The 19,824-nt window shown below is 41.3% G+C and overlaps 1 protein-coding gene across 1 annotated transcript in view; it reads left to right on the top strand.

The window, feature by feature from the left end:
- kcnk5a (potassium channel, subfamily K, member 5a) overlaps positions 1–6,008 on the top strand; it is a 51,436-nt gene extending 45,428 nt beyond the window's left edge. The window contains exon 5 of the mRNA XM_055899168.1: positions 1,128–6,008. Coding sequence (XP_055755143.1) covers positions 1,128–2,083 — 956 coding nt within the window. The 3' untranslated portion in view covers positions 2,084–6,008. The remainder of the gene's footprint in view (positions 1–1,127) is intronic.
- The last annotated feature ends 13,816 nt before the right edge of the window (positions 6,009–19,824 follow it).

The raw sequence follows: 19,824 nt of genomic DNA, 5'->3' as shown, positions 1-19,824 counted from the left end.
CAGCGCCCAGAAATTCTCTGCCTTGCTGGAGCCAACATAACCACAAAAATATGAAATAACATCATAAATATTCTCTTACCTTTGTTGATCTTCCATCAGAATGTAGTGCAAGGAGTCCTAGTTCCAGAATAAATCGTTGTTTTGTTTTAGAATGTCCATTTCTTCTGTCGAATTAGCAACTTTGGCTAGCATTGTGGCGCACACGTGTCCATCAAGTCTTGGCGCATGGAACGAAAAACTCCAAAAGTCACAATAAACGTCAAATAAACTGGTCAAACTTGGTTGAAAATCCATCTTTATGATGTTATTATCATATGTATCCAATAAAGTCCGAGACGGAGCATTTTGTCGTGTATACCTAACGTATTTCAGAAGACAATGTCGTGTTCCCTGGTGCGCAGCTGAATACTGACGATAGGGCGGACCTGTCACTCCAAAAGCTCTCATTTGGTCTCACATCAAGCTAGACACCCCATTCAACATTCTACTGCCTGTTGACATCTACTGGAAGGCGTATGAAGTGCATACAGATCCATAAATATAAGGCAATTGAATAGGCAGGCCCTGACCTAGAGCCCCATTTTCAGAAGTTTGCTGCCAAATGAGTTCTGTTTTACTCACAGATGTAATTCAAACAGTTTTAGAAACTTCAGAGTGTTTTCTATCCAATAATAATATGCATATTGTATGATCTAGAACAGAGTACGAGGCCGTTTAATTTGGGCACGATTTTTTCCCAAAGTGAAAACAGCGCCCCCTATTTCCAAGAAATTTGTGGAGGTTGAAAAACGAGTTTTAATGACTCCCAACCTAAGTCTATGTGAACTTCCGACTCCAACTTACAAGTGCAATGATTTTGTAAATGCTGGTGTTGAAAATTCAATTAACAAAGTAAAATAATCGTCCGTTTCCAGCTACAATAGTCATTTACAATATTAACAATGTCTACACTGTATTTCTGATCAATTTTATGTTTTTTTAATGGTCAAAAAAATTGCTTTTCTTTTAAAAACAAGGACGTTTCTAAGTGACCCCAAACTTTTGAACGGCAGTGTACCTCTTTCGAAAAATTGGACATTGACATTTATACATACTCAAACTTTCCCTTCCTGTTTTTCTTTATTCAGGTGTGGATCCAAATGCAGACTACCCTACTCTGTACCGTTACTTTGTGGAGGTGTGGATTTACCTGGGTCTGGCCTGGCTCTCCCTGTTTTTCAACTGGAAGGTGCGCATGGTCGTGGAGGCCCACAAGGCTCTGAAGAAACGACGCAAGCGGCGTAAGCTCTCCCTTGACGAGCTGAGGCACTACAAGGAGAGCCACAAGGCCCTCCACCTGCCGCCCACCGCCAACGACGTTAACATCTTCAGCTTCCTGTCCAAGAAGCAGGAAGGCTACAACGACCTCATCAAACAGATTGGTGTCAAGACAGACGGTGGCGGGGTCCACTGTGGTGGTAATGATGCCAGTAACAAGGCCAAGGAGGCGAACCGCTCCCAGAGCTGCAGCGACACGGTTACCTGCAACGGCAACACTATCCTCAGCCTGGACCGCTCACCGCGGCAGAAGCGGCGCTACAGCTTCAGTGACCGCGTCACCGTGGCCTTCTCAAAGTCCAAGAACTACCTCCTGGGCTCGGAGAACGGGATGCTGCTCACAGAGGACCATGGGGAGGGTGATTTGGACGGGGACCAGGAAAGGATGTACGAGAACCAACTGGACAAAGAGGTGGACCAGGAGAGCGGAGGTGGTGGCCTGGGCGGTGGTGGAGGTTGCGGTATGGGTGGCCGACGGCTGTGGGACTCCAAAGAGTACCAGTCCCTGATCTTCCAAAATGCGAACATCACTTTTATTGACGAGGACAACGTCCTCAACAACAACCTGGAGGATGAGGATGATGATGCTAAAGCCAAGCTGTCAATCACCACATGCGACGAAAATGTAGAGTCGGAGACTGACTCCAAAGAGGAGCAGGGCTCTGAATCAGAAGAGTCTGTGTTCACCAGCGATGGATCAGAACATGACCACTCTTATGAGAAGCTTGTGGAGGAATATTCAAAGGAGGACAACACAGAGTCCTGAGGAACTGAACTGGACTTGACTGAACTAAACTTGGAATAATCCCTCATTTGTCATCGCTATGACAAAAACATTTTTTACAATTTAAGGCATTGCCACATTCTCGTTGAACTTGGATCTAATGAAGGAGAAATCTTTTAATATTCTGTTAAAATCAAAGACTGTGAAATTAACATTACAGGTTTTATGTCTATCACTCTGGTGCATTTTTTTTTAGATGTAAGTGGTATATTGCCCGTGTCTTATGTTCAAAACCTTTCATTGGAGTTGAACACATCTTTCATCTCCGAGTCCTGGAGTCTTTCATGCAATTTTTTCTCAAAAACCATGAGAACATTTTGCTTAGTCACCAATACATCAGATAATAACAGGCTCACCGTTTAGTCATTTTAACTAACTTTTAATCCGATAGCAGAAAATACATTGTACAATTTTCAAAACTGATATTTTTGAAGTGCTGAAGCGAAGGAATAATAGATCGTATTGAAGAATACTGGCTGATGAAGGATGACAATGGACAATGTAGTAAATAGGCACTATACACTTTTGTTTCAGTAGTCTTCAGTTTTGAGCATGTTAATTCGGTTATAGTTAAATTAAGAACTTACAAGATAATCATATAAAAAGTAATGAAAAGCAGATACTTGGAGTGGACAAGTGACTGTGAATTTTTTTGTAAATGCACTTAGTTTTGAAACAGCCATTTTGATGAAATGTTTAGATTTTTGTGCTAAGAATTGTAAAAGTGTAATAGATGCTTTTGAAAATTGCACCAGAGTGATTGAAAAGGACGAACAGTCTTCCCTCAAACGATCAAATAATGTGCCAACCTCTGGTTGGTTGAGTGTCTGTTAAACAATGAGTTTATGAACTTATTAACTCCTTCTGGTTATAGACTGAATGGAGTGACACCGATGGATTTTGTCCTACATTAATTCACTACTGTTTTCATAAGATATGATCGTCTACCATTTGTTTGAAACAAGATTGAGTTTTTCAATCAATTTGAGATGATGCCTTAGTCTTTTGCTCAAAGGTTAATAGGAAATAGCAAGGGTGAATACATTTTTCAGAGGATTACTCCTGGCTTCTTTGATTTATATTCACCATATTGGTGTTTTTTTGTAATATTTATACCATGAAGGAAAAAGCAGCCCTTTTGTTAAAGGGGCAATCCACAGTTGCTACATACATTTTTGGACTTATACATTAACGAGATACACTGAGTGTACAGAACATTTGGAACACCTTCCTAATATTGAGTTGCACCCCTTTTCGCTCTCAGAACAACCTCAATTCGCCGGGGCACTACAAGGTGTCGAAAGCGTTCCACAGGGATGCTGGCCCATGTTGACTCCAATGCTTCCCACAGTTGTCAAGTTGGCTGGATGTCCTTTGGATGGTGGACCATTCTTGATACACATGGGAAACTGTTGAAACCCAGCAGCGCTGCAGTTCTTGACACACTCAAACCGGTGCGCTTGGCACCTACTACCATACACGGTTCAAAGGCACTTAAATATTGTGTCTTTCCCGTTCGTCCTCTGAATGGCACACACACGCAATCCGTGTATCAATTGTCTGGAGGCTTAAAAATCATTCTTGAACGTGTCTCCTCCCCTTCATCTACACTGATTGAAGTGGATTTAACAGGTGACTTCAATAAGGGATCATAGCTTTCCCCTGGTTTCACCTTGTCATTCTGTCATTGAAAGAGCATGTTTCGTACACGGTGCATACTCATTGATTCTTGAAGAATATAACTAGAACAGCTGTTGTACCCCATCACTAACTTGTTTTACTCTAGTGTTTGTAAACTCTAAATGTAAACAAACACTTTAGCCTCAAAACATGGTTAAAACGATGTTATATCACGGATGGTTCGTCCTTGTATCCATAGCTCTGTGGATGACTTTAAGAGTGGTTACATTTCTACAGCCCCCTCCTTCAGCTTTTTTTTACAAAACAGTGGGAGGTTGACTGCTTTGCAACTATTTCAATTGGGGATTGGCCAACTTTAATTGCGTACTGGCGTAAATGTCTCTCGATGCACAATTTCATCAACTGATAAGTGCAGTGTAAAATCCATTTCAATGCAGATTAATGTTGACCACCTGAGCCAAGCCCTTGTCCTTGAAGAGGTTGAGTGGGTTTGCGTGCACTTTTTTTCTTTCTCTCACCTTTTGTTTTCTTATCATTTCTTTGTTTCACTAAGTGAAACCCATGTCTGAGATTGATGTTTGTTTGACTGTATTTTTTTAGGGGTCAAATTCTGAACACGAATAACATTTTGAGAGCTTCCTGAACCAATTGGATCCGACCTGGAAAGTGAAACCTTGAAGTCTTTTTGTGGACCAATGTAGAGTAGACTTGCATGCAAAATAGGGATTAGTGTTCCATTAGACATTTCAGCCAATAGGTGGGATATCCATAAGGGCCCCCTTCATTGTATTCATGCGACGCCTTCTTACACGCTAGTTCTGCGCCACGGCACAGAACCACCTTGAGTTTAGAGCCTGGTTTCCTAGTGTCAAGTTTTTTTTTTTTTTACTCTCTCACTTTGTCTCATGGCTTTTTCTCTGTTATTCTTTTGTAAAAATGTTATGGTCCCTTGCCTCTTTTGAATGTTGAATCGGCTCATTTGAAACGGTGTTCGTAAGGAATTTCTCCAGTCACAATATTCATTTTCTCACGTAATCTCTCCTCCTTTTTATTTACTGTCTCCCTTTTGAGAGACCTTTTCGTATTTGCCATGTAAACATTGGAAAAGTGCCCGTCAGTAGCCACCCACTCTGCATTGTCCAGGACATGGCCTTGCTGCCTGTATTTACTCTTGGGGGCTCGTGCTGGTGTGAATGCCTGAAATGTAACTCATGTGGGCGGTCAAGGTTAACACGTGACAGCGTAATGCTCCCTTAGCATCAGGTTCGTCATGAGACAAGGAGGCAGCAATGTCAGTGTTCACTGTTTGTTTTCCTCCGTGTTCATCCACAGCGATTGCTTCCCCCCCCCCCCCCGCACAAAAACCTTACTCTGCATATTATATAAGTGTTGTGCAATATTAAGGATGCCCATACCATTTACTCACAACTAGTGTTTTTTTCCCCCTTCCCAGAAGATTCAGTTACGTCTGACCTATCTTGTTAGTGGACAGATACCTTTCATCTTGTTATTTGCCTGCTATCCATATTGAATCCACACTCCTCTACATTCTGACTCTTGAATGTTGTTTCCAATGTGCTGAATACAGCATGGATCCGAGGTGACCTTGTTAGTGCATATCTGTACATCATGAGGGGAAAAAACGAGTTGCTTATATGGCCCCAGTTGTATTACAACGGTGTTCATGAGCGCTTAATGCTCCATGGCTGTGTTAGCGTAATCTTTAGTGTTGCTTACATTATCTTAGTGTTTATTTTTTAGAGTGCGTCCATTTTGTGTATACCGACACCAGATGTAAATGTCCTAAATCATCACACTTTCACCATCTCCAGTAAAATGGTACATTATATTCACATCTTTCTACAGAACAGGTATGTGGAACTACTGGGAAATGGTGAGTGTGTTCCAGAAAATTGTCCAACTGCCTGTTAGATCGAGTACAGAGTTAAATTCTGAGGCTACACCAGTCACAAATGGTTTCACCAGACCACTTGAGTGCAGCATTGTTTAAATGCAGCTATGGTACTTTCCGAGATTCTCATTAAATTAAACCGTTTAAACTGTTTCAACATTTATCAACAAAGAACAAGTTATGTTGGTTGGACTATGTCTTAAGTTTTACTCCTGTCATTGCTCCTTTGTGTAAAATTGACTCCATCTTTTGTTTTTATTATTAAATTATTGCAATTTTTATGATTGTTTTGTACATGAAATCACAGCAAAACTGTATATATTTCATTTTGAATAAACATATTTATAAAGTGTTTATTTAAAAAAATGTTCTTCACATCTAAATCAAACCCTGATTTTGACAGTAAAACATTAAAATAGCACCATCTACTGTCAAAATGTGTCAAATACTGTGCCGGTAGAGCATGCTAACCTCAAAAAGACCAAACACAGGATCATAATTTCCACTCTTTCAAACAAGGAGTTAAATGAACCGGAGCTAGTAGTTACTTACTCAAGGATGACTTTTAATATTATTTGGTAGTGTTACTCCACACACAGGGCATGGCAAAGGTAATTGATATGGAAAATCATGGCTCATCATGGCTCCGTTCCTACAAATATATGGTCTTAAGGCTTTTTCACACTGAGCAACGCAGCATCAATTGACGGAGACAATTCAGTGTATTTCAATGGTGAAGGTGCGAGGGGTTGGCGCATCAGTTGCATGAGGTTGCATTAAACAATGCACTACCAACACTCAAAACACAGTGCCTACTCATCCGTTAACTCTGCATGGAAAGAATCGCTAGTGTGTGAGGCCTCACTCAGTCGATGAAGCTGATGATATGATAATATATTTTAAATGGACATACAGTAGAGGACATGAATTACTACTTCTGCTTAAAGTTAGACTTTGGGTAAACACAAAAAGAACATCTTTAAACTGTATAACTGATCAATGCACCATCATACCAGGTCATTTAATGCTTAAAACAATTGATAAAATATTTGGCTACATCCAATGATTGGCTTCTGTCCAAAAACGAATCCTGTGAAATGACGTCAACACGTCAAATGTTATTTGTCACGTGCTACGTAAACAACAAGTGTAAACGAATAGTGAAATGCATAGTTACGGCCCTTCCCAACAATGCAGAGAGGAAGAAAATAGAGAAATAATAGAAAAGTTATAACACACAATGAAAGTAATATTAAATACACAATGAGTATATATACGACTCGGTACCAGTACCGAGTCGATGTGCAGGGGTACAAGGTAAATGAGGTAGATATGTACATATACCTAGGAATAAAGTGACTGGGCAACAGGAGAGATAAAACAGTAGCAGCAGCTTATGTGATGAGTCCCACAACAAATGTGACCGACCGGCTCGATTCGGTCTCATGTAGCAACATTTGAAATTGTGTTTTTTGCATTGGATAAAAGTAGAGACTCGAAGAAAGAAAATGGTATATCATACACTACAGTTGAGGAACAATGGGAAAGTAACTATGCTTTCAAAGTTGAAAAACTTGTAACCTGACTTTTGAGAATATGCCCATTGAAAGCTTTGGTACCTACTGGAGAGCTCTTCTTTGTCTACACCCATTCAGCATCATTCACGCCATCTTAAGCTTTAGCCCCACCCATCTCTTTAAAGAGTCACATGTGAGGCTATGTACTAAACAACAAAACATTTCAAGACTAAAGGCTGGCTTAGACTGCAGGTGTGTTTGTGAATTTAATCTTGAGTGACAGAGCATTGTCTCAGAGCATTGTCAAATTGTCCATCTTTGTAAATTCAGTGTTCCACTCTCGGAGCGCTCAAAGCATACGCTGGATGCTCTGGCCGAGGAGTATGGTTGATCCAAGCGTTCTGACCTAACAGCAGCCGTGAAGAACCCAAGCTAACTGGCTAACATTGGCTAGCATGCTAGCTAATTCCAGACACAAATGAGAGAACCGCTCATTTTACTCACCCTAGTGAGTTGGGCTGGTTGGGCTGTTTTTATGTTATCCAAAGTATTGGTGATGCAACTGTGCTGCTGGCAACAATTTAATTACGCTTTTTTTGCCAACGTTTACTGACACCGGCCATATTCAACGGGTGTTGAGTGTTCTTAAATTCGTCAGTTATTTTGCACTCTGGCCCCTCTCACCAGAGTGCTCTGAAATCGGGAGTAGATAGTCAGAGCGAATTTACCAGCTACGTCTATCGACAGTTGTCGCAGTGACATAAACATTCTATTGAAATACACTACCGGTCAAAAGTTTTAGAACACCTACTCATTCAAGAGTTCTTCTTCATTTTGACTATTTTCTACATTGTAGAATAATAGTGAAGACATAAACTATTAAATTACACACATGGAATCATGTAGTAACCAAAAAGGTGTTAAACAAATCAAAATATATTTTATATTTGACCTTCTTCAAATAGCCACCCTTTGCCTTTGACAGCTTTGCACAATCTTGGCATTCTCTCAACCAGCTACAACTGGAATGCTTTTCCAACAGTCTTGAAGGTGTTCCCACATATGTTGAGCACTTGTTGGCTGCTTTTCCTTCACTCTGCGATCCGACTCATTCCAAACCATCTCAATTTGGTTGGTTGAGGTTGGGGGATTGTGGCGGCCAGGTCATCTGATGCAGCACCTCATCGCTCTCCTTGGTAAAATAGCCCTTACACGGCCTGTAGGTGTGTTGGGTCATTGTCCTGTTGAAAAACAAATGATAGTCCCACTAAGCGCAAACCAGATGGAATTGCGTATCGCTGCAGAATGCTGTGGTAGCCATGCTGGTTAAGTGTACCTTGAATTCCAAATAAATCACAGACAGTGTCACCAGCAAAGCAGCCCCACACCATCACACCACCTCCTCCATGCTTGACTGTGGGAACCACACATGCGGAGATCCGTTCACCTACTCTGCGTCTCACAAAGACACGGTGGTTGGAACCAAAAATCGCAAATTTGGACTCATCAGACCAAAGGACACATTTTCACCAGTCTAATGTCCATTGCTCGTGTTTCTTGGCCCAAGCAAGTCTTCTTATTTTTGGTGTCCTTTAGTAGTGGTTTCTATGCAGCAATTCGACCACAAAGGCCTGATTCACATAGTCTCCTCTGAACAGTTGATGTTGAGATGTGTCTGTTACTTGAACTCTGTGAAGCATTTATTTGGGCTGCAATTTCTGAGGCTGTTAACTCTAATGAACTTATCCTCTGCGGTAGAGGTAACTCTGGGTCTTCCATTCCTCAAGAGAGACAGTTTCATCATAGCACTTGATGGTTTTTGCGACTTGAAGATACTTTCAAAGTTCTTGAAATGTTCCGTATTGACTGACCTTCATGTCTTAAAGTAATGATGGACTGTCGTTTCTCTTCTCTTTTCTTATTTGAGCTGTTCTTGCCATAATAAGGTCTTTTACCAAATAGGGCAATTTTCTGTATACCTCCCTACCTTGTCACAACACAACTGATTGGCTCAAATGCATTAAGATGGAAAGAAATTCCACATTTAACACTTAACCAAGCACACCTATTAATTTAAATGCATTCCAGGTGACTTCCTGGAAGCTCATTGAGAGACTGCCAAGAATGTTATCAAGGCAAAAGGTGGCTATTTGAAGAATCTGAAATATAAAATATGTTTTGATTTGTTTAATTTCTTTTTTGGTTACTACATGATTCCATATGTGTTATTTCATCATTTTGATGTCTTCACTATTATTCTACAATGTAAAAAATAGTAATAATAAAGAAAAACCCTTGAATGAGTACATGTTCTAAAACCTTTGACCGGTAGTGTAGTTACTTGAATAGTGGAGTCTTGTGTTTAGACATGTACCTAGCTAGCGAAACAATGAATCATAATCCCAACTCATAACGTTGCATGAATCTGCAGATAACTAACCAACCAGGTTCAATGTTAGTTAACATTAGGCTATAACTAGCAATGCAAATGGCTCTGAGATATGAATAATATTACTACACAGATCATACACATAACGTTAGCTAGCTAACGGGGCAAGCTAATGTTAGCTAGCTAGCTAACGGTATACTTTAACTTGAAATGAAAACGACTTTCTGACAAAATTAGAAATGTTTAATAACTGAAAATGTAGCTAGTTAGACTCTCTTACCCGTATGCATGGATGGACGCTTCTCCCTCTCTGTCACGGATGCCATGGTTGCTCTTGGTTTGAAGATGTAATCCAGACAGTGGTAATAAAGGCGCCGGAGAGGAGGGCTGCTGTTTTACGGGCTTCTAAAAGATTTTTTTTGCATTGTTTGTAACTCATTCTATACGTAATGTTGCTGCTACCATCTCTTATGACTGAAAATACCTTTTGGACATCAGAACAGCGATTACTCACCTTGAACTGGATAAGATGTTTTCTTTAATGAGTCCGATGCGACGGATATACTGCTTTATGGAGACAAGGCCCAAATCCCCATTATCAGCATGAATAATTCACCGACAAGTATTATTGCCCAACGTGCAATCATTGGAAAACAAACTGGACTGTCTACGATCAAGACTATCCTACCAACGGGACATAAAAAATTGTAATGCCTTATGTTTCACAGAGACTTGGCTGAACGACGACACAGATAATATAGAGCTGGCTGGCTTCTCCGTCTTTTGGCAGGACAGAGCAGCTATGTCTGTTAAAACGAGGGGTGGGGGTGTGTTTCTATTTGTCAATAACTGCTGGTGTGCAATGTCTAATATTAAAGAAGTCTCTAGGTAGTGCTTGCCTGAGGTAGAATACTTAATGGTAAGCTGTAGACCACACCTTCTACCAAGAGAGTTCTCATTTATATTATTCGTAGACGTCTATTTACCACCACAAACCGATGCTGGCACTAAGACCGCCCTCAACAAGCTTTATAAGGCCATAAGAAAACAAGAAAATGCCCCTCCAGAAGCGGTGCTCCTAGTGGCCGGGGACTTTAATGCAGGCAAGCTTAAATCCGTTTTACCTCATTCCTACCAGCATGTCACGTGTAACCAGAGGGGTGAAAAAACTCTGGACCACATTTATTCCACACACAGAGATGCATACAAAGCTCTCCCTTGCCCTCCATTTGGCAAATCTGGCCACAATTCTATCCTCCTGATTCCTGCTTACAAGCAAAGATTTAAGCAGGAAGTACCAGTAACTCGCTCAATACGGAAGTTCTGCTTTACTGATGTATCAAATACTTATGTCATGCAATAAAATGCAAATTAATTACTTAAAGATCATACAATGTGATTTTCTGGATTTATGTTTTAGATTCCGTCTCTCACATTTGAAGTGTACCTATGATAAAAATTACAGACCTCTACATGCTTTGTAAGTAGGAAAACCTGCAAAATCGGCAGTGTATCAAATACTTGTTCTCCCCTCTGTATATACAGTGCCTTCCAAAAGTATTCATCCCCATTGGCGTTTTTCTATTTTGTTGCATTACAACCTGTCATTTAAATTGATTTTTAATTGGATTTCATGTAATGGACATACACAAAATAGTCCAAATTAGTGGAGTGAATTTTTTTTTTTTTACTTGTTTCAATAAATGCAAAAAAAATGTAAAATGGAAAAGTGGTGTGTGCATATGTATTCACCACCTTTGCCCCTAAATAAGATCTGGTGCAACCAATTACCTTCAGAAGTCACATAATTAGTTAAATAAAGTCCACCTAAGTGTCACATGATCTGTTACATGATCTCAGTATATATAGACCTGTTCTGAAAGGCCCCAGTCTGCAACACCACTAAGCAAAGGGCACCACCAAGCAAGCAGCACCATGAAGACCAAGGAGCTCTCCAAACAGGTCAGGGACAAAGTTGTGGAGAAGTACAGATCAGGGTTGTGTTATAAAAAATATCAGAAACTTTGAACATCCCAAGGAGCACCATTAATTCCAATATTAAAATAATTGAAGAATATGGTACCACAACAAACCTGCCAAGAAAGGGCCGCATACCAAAACTCACAGACCAGGCAAGGAGGAATTAATCAGAGAGTCAACAAAGAGACCAAAGATAACCCTGAAGAAGTTGCAAAGCTCCACAGCGAAGATTGGAGTATCTGACCATAGGACCACTTTAAGCCATACACTCCACAGAGCTGGGCTTACGGAAGAGTGGCCAGAAAATAGCCATTGCTTAAAGAAAAAAATAAGCAAACACATTTGGTGTTCGCCAAAAGGCATGTGGGAGACTTCCCAAACATATGGAAGAAGGTACTCTGGTCAGATGAGACTAAAATGTATATTTTTGTCCATCAAGGAAAACGCTATGTCTGGCGCAAACCCAACACCTTTCATCACCCCGAAAACACCATCCACACAGTGAAACATGGTGGTGGCAGCATCATGCTGTGGGGATGTTTTCATCAGCAGGGACTGGGAAACTGGTCAGAATTGAAGGAATGATGGATGGCGCTAAATACAGGGAAACCTGTTTGTCTTCCAGAGATTTGTGACTTGGACAGAGGTTCACCTTCCAGCAGAACAATGACTAAGCATACTGCTAAAGCAACTCTTGAGTGGTTTAAGGGGAAACATGTAAATGTATTGGCATGTCCGGGTACCTTCCGGGTACCCTGGAAGGATATTGACCTCATCCCGTCAGTTGAGGATGCCTGGTCATTCTTTAAAAGTTACTTCCTCACCATATTAGACAAGCATGCTCCGTTCAAAAAATGCAGAACCAAGAACAGATATAGCCCTTGGTTCACTCCAGACCTGACTGCCCTCGACCAGCACAAAAACATCCTGTGGCGAACTGCAATAGCATCGAAGAGCCCCCGTGATATGCAACTGTTCAGGGAAGTCAGGAACCAATACACGCAGTCAGTCAGGAAAGCAAAGGCCAGCTTTTTCAAGCAGAAATTTGCATCCTGTAGCTCTAACTCCAAAAAGTTCTGGGATACTGTAAAGTCCATGGAAAACAAGAGCACCTCCTCCCAGCTGCCCACTGCACTGAGGCTAGATAACACGGTCACCACTGATAAGTCCGTGATAATCGAAAACTTCAACAAACATTTCTCAATGGCTGGCCATGCCTTCCACCTGGCGACTCCAACCTTGGCCAACAGCCCCGCCCCCCCGCTGTTACTCGCCCAAGCCTCCCCAGCTTCTCCTTTACCCATATCCAGATAGCAGATGTTCTGAAAGAGCTGGAAAACCTGGACCCATACAAATCAGCTGGGCTTGACAATCTGGACCCCCTATTTCTGAAACTGTCCGCCGCCATTGTCGCACCCCCTATTACCAGCCTGTTCAACCTCTCCTTCGTATCATCTGAGATCCCCAAGGATTGGAAAGCTGCCGCTGTCATCCCCCTCTTCAAAGGGGGAGACACCCTGGACCCAAACTGTTACAGACCTATATCCATCCTGCCCTGCCTAGCTAAGGTCTTCGAAAGCCAAGTCAACAAACAGATCACTGACCATCTCGAATCCCACCGTACCTTCTCCGCTGTGCAATCCGGTTTCCGAGCCGGTCACGGGTGCACCTCAGCCACGCTCAAGGTACTAAACGATATCATAACCGCCATCGATAAAAGACACTACTGTGCAGCCGTCTTCATCGACCTGGCCAAGGCTTTCGACTCTGTCAATCACCATATTCTTATCGGCAGACTCAATAGCCTCGGTTTTTCTAATGACTGCCTTGCCTGGTTCACCAACTACTTTGCAGACAGAGTTCAGTGTGTCAAATCGGAGGGCATGTTGTCCGGTCCTCTGGCAGTCTCTATGGGGGTACCACAGGGTTCAATTCTCGGGCCGACTCTTTTCTCTGTATACATCAATGATGTTGCTCTTGCTGCGGGCGATTCCCTGATCCACCTCTACGCAGACGACACCATTCTGTATACTTCCGGCCCTTCCCTGGACACTGTGCTATCTAACCTCCAAACGAGCTTCAATGCCATACAACACTCCTTCCGTGGCCTCCAACTGCTCTTAAATGCTAGTAAACCAAATGCATGCTTTTCAACCGTTCGCTGCCTGCACCCGCACGCCCGACTAGTATCACCACCCTGGACGGTTCCGACCTAGAATATGTGGACATCTATAAGTACCTAGGTGTCTGGCTAGACTGCAAACTCTCCTTCCAGACTCATATCAAACATCTCCAATCCAAAATCAAATCTAGAGTCGGCTTTCTATTCCGGAACAAAGCCTCCTTCACTCACGCCGCCAAACTTACCTTAGTAAAACTGACTATCCTACCGATACTCTACTCAGCAAACTGGATGCAGTTTATCACAGTGCCATCCGTTTTGTTACTAAAGCACCTTATACGACCCACCACTGCGACCTGTATGCCCTAGTCGGCTGGCCCTCGCTACATGTTCGTCGTCAGACCCACTGGCTCCAGGTCATCTACAAGGCTATGCTAGGTAAAGTGCCGCCTTATCTCAGTTCACTGGTCACGATGGCTACATCCACCCGTAGCACGCGCTCCAGCAGGTGTATCTCACTGATCATCCCTAAAGCCAAAACCTCATTTGGACGCCTTTCCTTCCAGTTCTCTGCTGCCTGCGACTGGAACGAATTGCAAAAATCTCTGAAGTTGGAGACTTTTATCTCCCTAAACAACTTTAAAAATCTGCTATCCAAGCAGCTAACCGATCGCTGCAGCTGTACATAGTCAATCTGTAAACTACCCACCCAATTTACCTACCTCACCCCCATACTGCTTTTATTTATTTACTTTTCTGCTCTTTTGCACACCAGTATCTCTTCTTGCACATGATCATCTGATGATTTATCACTCCAGTGTTAATCTGCTAAATTGTAATTATTCGATTTATTGCCTACCTCATGCCTTTTGCACACATTGTATATAGATTCTCTTTTTCCTACCATGTTATTGACTTGTTTATTGTTTACTCCATGTGTAACTCTGTGTTGTCTGTTCACACTGCTATGCTTTATCTTGGCCAGGTCGCAGTTGCAAATGAGAACTTGTTCTCAACTAGCCTACCTGGTTAAATAAAGGTGAAATAAAATAAAAAATAAAAAAATAAAAAATGTCCTAGTCAAAGCCCAGACCTCAATCCAATTGAGAATCTGTGGTATGACTTAAAGATTGCTGTGCACCAGCGGTACCCATCCAACTTGAAGGAGCTGGAGCAGTTTTTCCTTGAAGAATGGGCAAAAATCCCAGTGGCTAGATGTGCAAAGCTTATAGAGACATACCCCAAGAGAGTTGCAAAGACAACGCCATATCTCAGACTGTCGAATAAAAATAAAAGATTAAGATGGGCAAAAGAACACAAACAATGGACAGAGGAACTCTGCCTAGAAGGCCAGCATCCTGGAGTCGCCTCTTCACTATTGATGTTGAGACTGGTGTTTTGCGGGTACTATTCTATTCTGGTTTGAGACAGTTTGTGCTGTTCTGTGAAGGGAGTAGTACACAGCGTTGTATGAGCTATTCTGTTTCTTGGCAATTTCTGGCATGGAATAGCCTTCATTTCTCAGAACAAGAATAAACTGACGAGTTTCAGAAGAAAGGACTTTATTTCTGGCCATTTTGAGCCTGTAATCGAACCCACAAATGCTGATGCTCCAGATACTCAACTATTCTAAACAAGGCCAGTTTTATTGCTTCTTTAATCAGGACAACAGTTTTCAGCTGTGCTAACATAACTGCAAAAGAGTGTTCTAATGATCAATTAACCTTTTAAAATTATAAACTTCGATTAGCGAACACAATGTGCCATTGGAACAGGAGTGATGGTTGCTGATAATGGGCCCCTGTACACCTATGTAGATATTCCATTAAATATTTCCAGCTACAATAGTCATTTACAAAATTATCAATGTCTACACTGTTATTTTAATGGGGGAAAAATGTGCTTTTCTTTCAAAAACAAGGACATTTCTAAGTGACCCCAAACTTGTTTGTGTGTGTGTTAAACAAATCAAAATATATTGTATATTTGAGATTCTTCAAATAGCCACCCTTTGCCTTGATGGCAGCATTGCACACTCTTGCCATTCTCTGAACCACTTTAGTGGGACTATCATTTGTTTTTCTACAGGACAATGACCCAATACACCTCCAGGCTGTGTAAGGGCTATTTGACCAAGAAGGGGAGTGATGGAGTGCTGCATCAGATGGCCTGGCCTCCACAGTCACCTGACCTCAACCCAATGAAGATGGTTTGGGATGAGTTGGACCACAGAGTGAAGGAAAAGCAGCCAACAAGTGCTCAGTATATGTGGGAACTCATTCAAGACTGTTGGGAAACCATTCCAGGTGAAGCTGGTTAAGAGAATGCCAAGTGTGTGCAAAGCTGTCATCAAGGCAAACAGAACAGCAATGATCAAATGCTCAAAAACATATACAGAACATCTGACCATTTTCTTGCCTTAGTAACTGACGCATACCCTTGTAAAAATCTGGAGCACTTATATACCTATACTGTAATAATACATTATAACCATTAAATCAATCAATTAATATTATTTTATTAAATTATAGGTTAGATAGGTGCTGCAGATTTATATGAGAGTATGCGTTCAAGTCACCCGGTAGGCCTCCCGGGTGGCGCAGTGGTCTAGGGCACTGCATCGCAGTGCTAGCTGCGCCACCAGAGTGTCTGGGTTCGCGCCCAGGCTCTGTCGCAGACGGCCGCAACCGGGAGGTCCGTGGGGCGACGCACAATTGGTATAGCGTCGTCCGGGTTAGGGAGGGTTTGGCCGGTAGGGATATCCTTGTCTCAGTATGTAAGAAATGTAATAAAATGTATGCACTCTACTGTAAGTTGCTCTGGATAAGAGCGTCTGCTAAATGACTAAAATGTAAATGTAAAAGTCAGGTACTAAGGCAAACAAAAGTCAAAAGTTCTGTACATCTATTTGATCATTGCTTTTCTGCTATAAAGATGATTTGTCTGCCTTCTCGCCATTAAATCTAGTTAAGGAGGAAATCAACGCATTTGCAACCTGAATGGAGAATGTTTTAGGTACGAACCAGTCCACGTGGTATACGAGTGTATTGCCATCTGCTTACAATGTGTTTGGAGGGTAAGATGAAACCCTCAATATCGCAATCTGCCGGCTTTTGGGCTGTCATACCATGTACAATATACAGTCAGATCCAAAATGATTGGTACCCTTGATAAAAATGAGCAGAAAATACTGTTTAAAATAATTCAAGTACTGAGCTATATTGCATGCATTTGTTTCAATTATTTTATACTCATACAATTGCCCAGGTAAAGCTTAGCAAGTAATGTTTAACAAATAATATATTTTTTCTCAAATGAAAGGTAAAAATTAAGTGATATTGCCCGAGAAGCTGGTGTATGGAGGATGTGTTGGAACGCGTGTTGTAAACTGTGCCAATACTCCATATCCTCCAAACACGGGCTTCAAGGGCATTATCACTTTAATACAATGGGTACCAACATATTCAAATAACGATTGACATATTTTCATTAAAAACATTATTTTGATTCATTTCTTCATACTATTTCATCCTTCCACAATATATAGTCTCGACACAAATCTAGGGTTGCTACCCAAGCCGGGTGGTCGTTCGTTCTCTCGGTTCGGTTGCCAGGGACGCGACCCAGTCGATCAGTCTTTTTGTTCTGTATCTATGGACGCGACCTCATCGTTCGTTCTAAATGTTCCATTGCCATGCTGGCTGGCAATGCTCTTATCCCTTGCTTGCTAGCTAGCCAACTACAGCTAAAAAATGATGCCAGCTGATTCATGATTTCGACTGGCTAAGAAAAGCTGCCTGCCGGTCTGTTTCGTTCCGACCCCCGACACGTTCATTACTACGGGGCAGCTTGAGTTCAATATTGAAACAATGTTGCAAATATGGGAGAAAAAGACAGCAAGGTTTATACATATCTCTGCTGTGGAAAACGCTAGTTTAAAAGAAATGGGAGATAATGTCTAGATTATTTTTTATAGTGGTGCTCAAGTTTATAAATTGACTGGCTGGGCTGATAATACATTAGTTGGCGCAGTCAGATGGAATAGAGTAAATAGGCATTTTAACCTCATAGTTTTAGCCGGTGGTAACTTGTGCAATAGACACCAGCTGGAATGCGCTTTTAACCATCCATTTTATAACCTTCAATAACTCACCTTTCGAGGATAATGGCACTGAGCCTTTTTTCTTATGAGATTGGAGTTTGGGAGGGATCACAATTTGGGAGTGATCTTAGACCATTCCTCCTTACAGAATATTCCCAGATCCTTGATATCCTTCATCTGTGCCTATGGACTGCCATCTTCAATTCAAACCAAAGGTTTTCAATGGGGTTTAGAGCCTGATTTTGTGGTCAATTAACCATTTCTTCGTGGATTTTGCTGTGAGCTTGAGGATATTGTCTTGCTGGAAGGTATACTTGCAGCAGCCTCCTGGCAGATGCAACCAGGTTTTTTGCAAAAAAATGTCCTGATACTAAGTCAAGTTCATGATGCCGTTCACCTTAACAACGGGCCCAGGACCAGTGGAAGCAAAATAGCCCCATAATGTCAAAGATCCACCACCATATTTTACATTAGGTATGGGGTACTTTTCTGCTTATGCATAATTTTTTCGACGCCAAACCCACAACTCGTGCGTGTGGCCAAAGAGCTCTGTTTTCATGTCATCCAACAAACGTAAACGGCATTGGCACTTGGATTGGAACCGGTGCTAAGGTCAGATGACACTTTTGCCATGCACACCAGTTGTGGGTTTGGTGTTGAAATAAGGATATATGGAAAGGTCTAGGAAATTGGGACTGTCTAATTCAGGGTTCTCCAACCCTGTTCCTGGAGAGATACCCTCGTGCAGGTTTTCCCTCAAACCCGAGTTGTAATTAACCTGATGCAGTTTATCAACCAGCTAATTATTCGAATCAGGTGCGCTAGATTAGGTTGGAGCAAAAGCCTACAGGATGGTAGCTCTCCAGGAACATTGGAAAGCCCTGGTCTAATTTTTTTTATTTTGCATTATTGCGCACATGCAGAGATGCAGAGAATAAAGTTGGGTTACTCCTAAATGATCATCTCCAACATTGTGACCTTCCATTATAGAGCTTTGCTTTGGTGTGGATTTAGACATATACAGTACATGCATATCAGTTGTGTTCCTCCATTGTATTCAACTTTCCTTTATTCTATTGTGGATTGTGTTTCTTTGCACCAATTGAAAGTCTAAACAAACCTTTCTATTGAATAGATTGAATTGGATTGTGATGATACCGATGAATGAATCCTGCACACTGTGCTTTTTTTATATTGAATGTTTTATCATGAATCATATTTGATTTGATGTGTATGAAATTGTTCAGTGAAATACTGTATGCATAAAAGAATAGTAATTGCCCATAATTCTGTACCTTTTGATAGTTGTAGTCATCATGATGTAGTGACTGTAAAGAAAATGTATTGATCTACTGGGATTTTTCAAACAGTGACTATCTTTTTGTTTTGTCTGCTTGGACTCAAGAGATAAGTATTGTTGGATAATTATATTTTGCAGGCAGTCGTGTTCTTTTGATGAATGTATTTGCAATTTCGACGCTAAAATATAGTTTTGATTCATGTATTTATTTTTTGAGAAGGCATCTACATTTTGAAAAAGGCATTTACTGTTTTGCAAAAAGCCACAGAGTTCTGTGTCTTGTGGACTCTGTCAGTCTCAGTGGAGGGGTTTTCAAAACAAACAGCTACAGGTACCTTCAGTCTAAAAGCTAATTATTTCAATGTATTCTCAGCTGTGCCTCAAGTAACACAACAATTGATATATTACCCGTATTATCATATACAGTATCATCGAGTTTTGAAATCTAATTGTGGTCTGAGAAGAACAGCATTGGCAAGCATAGTCAATATACTGTGATAATGGATTAGACCTATTGCACAAACCTCATTCCTACACTTTTAAAAGGTAACATTTTTACCTTTTAAAAATTCTGAGTGGAAGATCGCTTGTATTTGGCTTGTATTTTGATTCGTGAAGCTAGTAAAGCAATGTTGACTGAGAAAAGGTGAATGACCACTGCCCTAGATATATTGAACATGATCCTAGACTCCAGATCAAATACCCTGGTATCCCCAGATATCTTTCGTCCTCCTCCTTTTCATCCTCCACATCTTGACTT

The sequence above is a fragment of the Salvelinus fontinalis genome, chromosome 35 (genome assembly GCF_029448725.1).
Source record: "Salvelinus fontinalis isolate EN_2023a chromosome 35, ASM2944872v1, whole genome shotgun sequence".
In the NCBI taxonomy this organism is placed as follows: domain Eukaryota; kingdom Metazoa; phylum Chordata; class Actinopteri; order Salmoniformes; family Salmonidae; genus Salvelinus; species Salvelinus fontinalis.
Note: the sequence above shows the minus strand (reverse complement) of the source record. Positions and strands in the feature narration are given on the sequence as shown.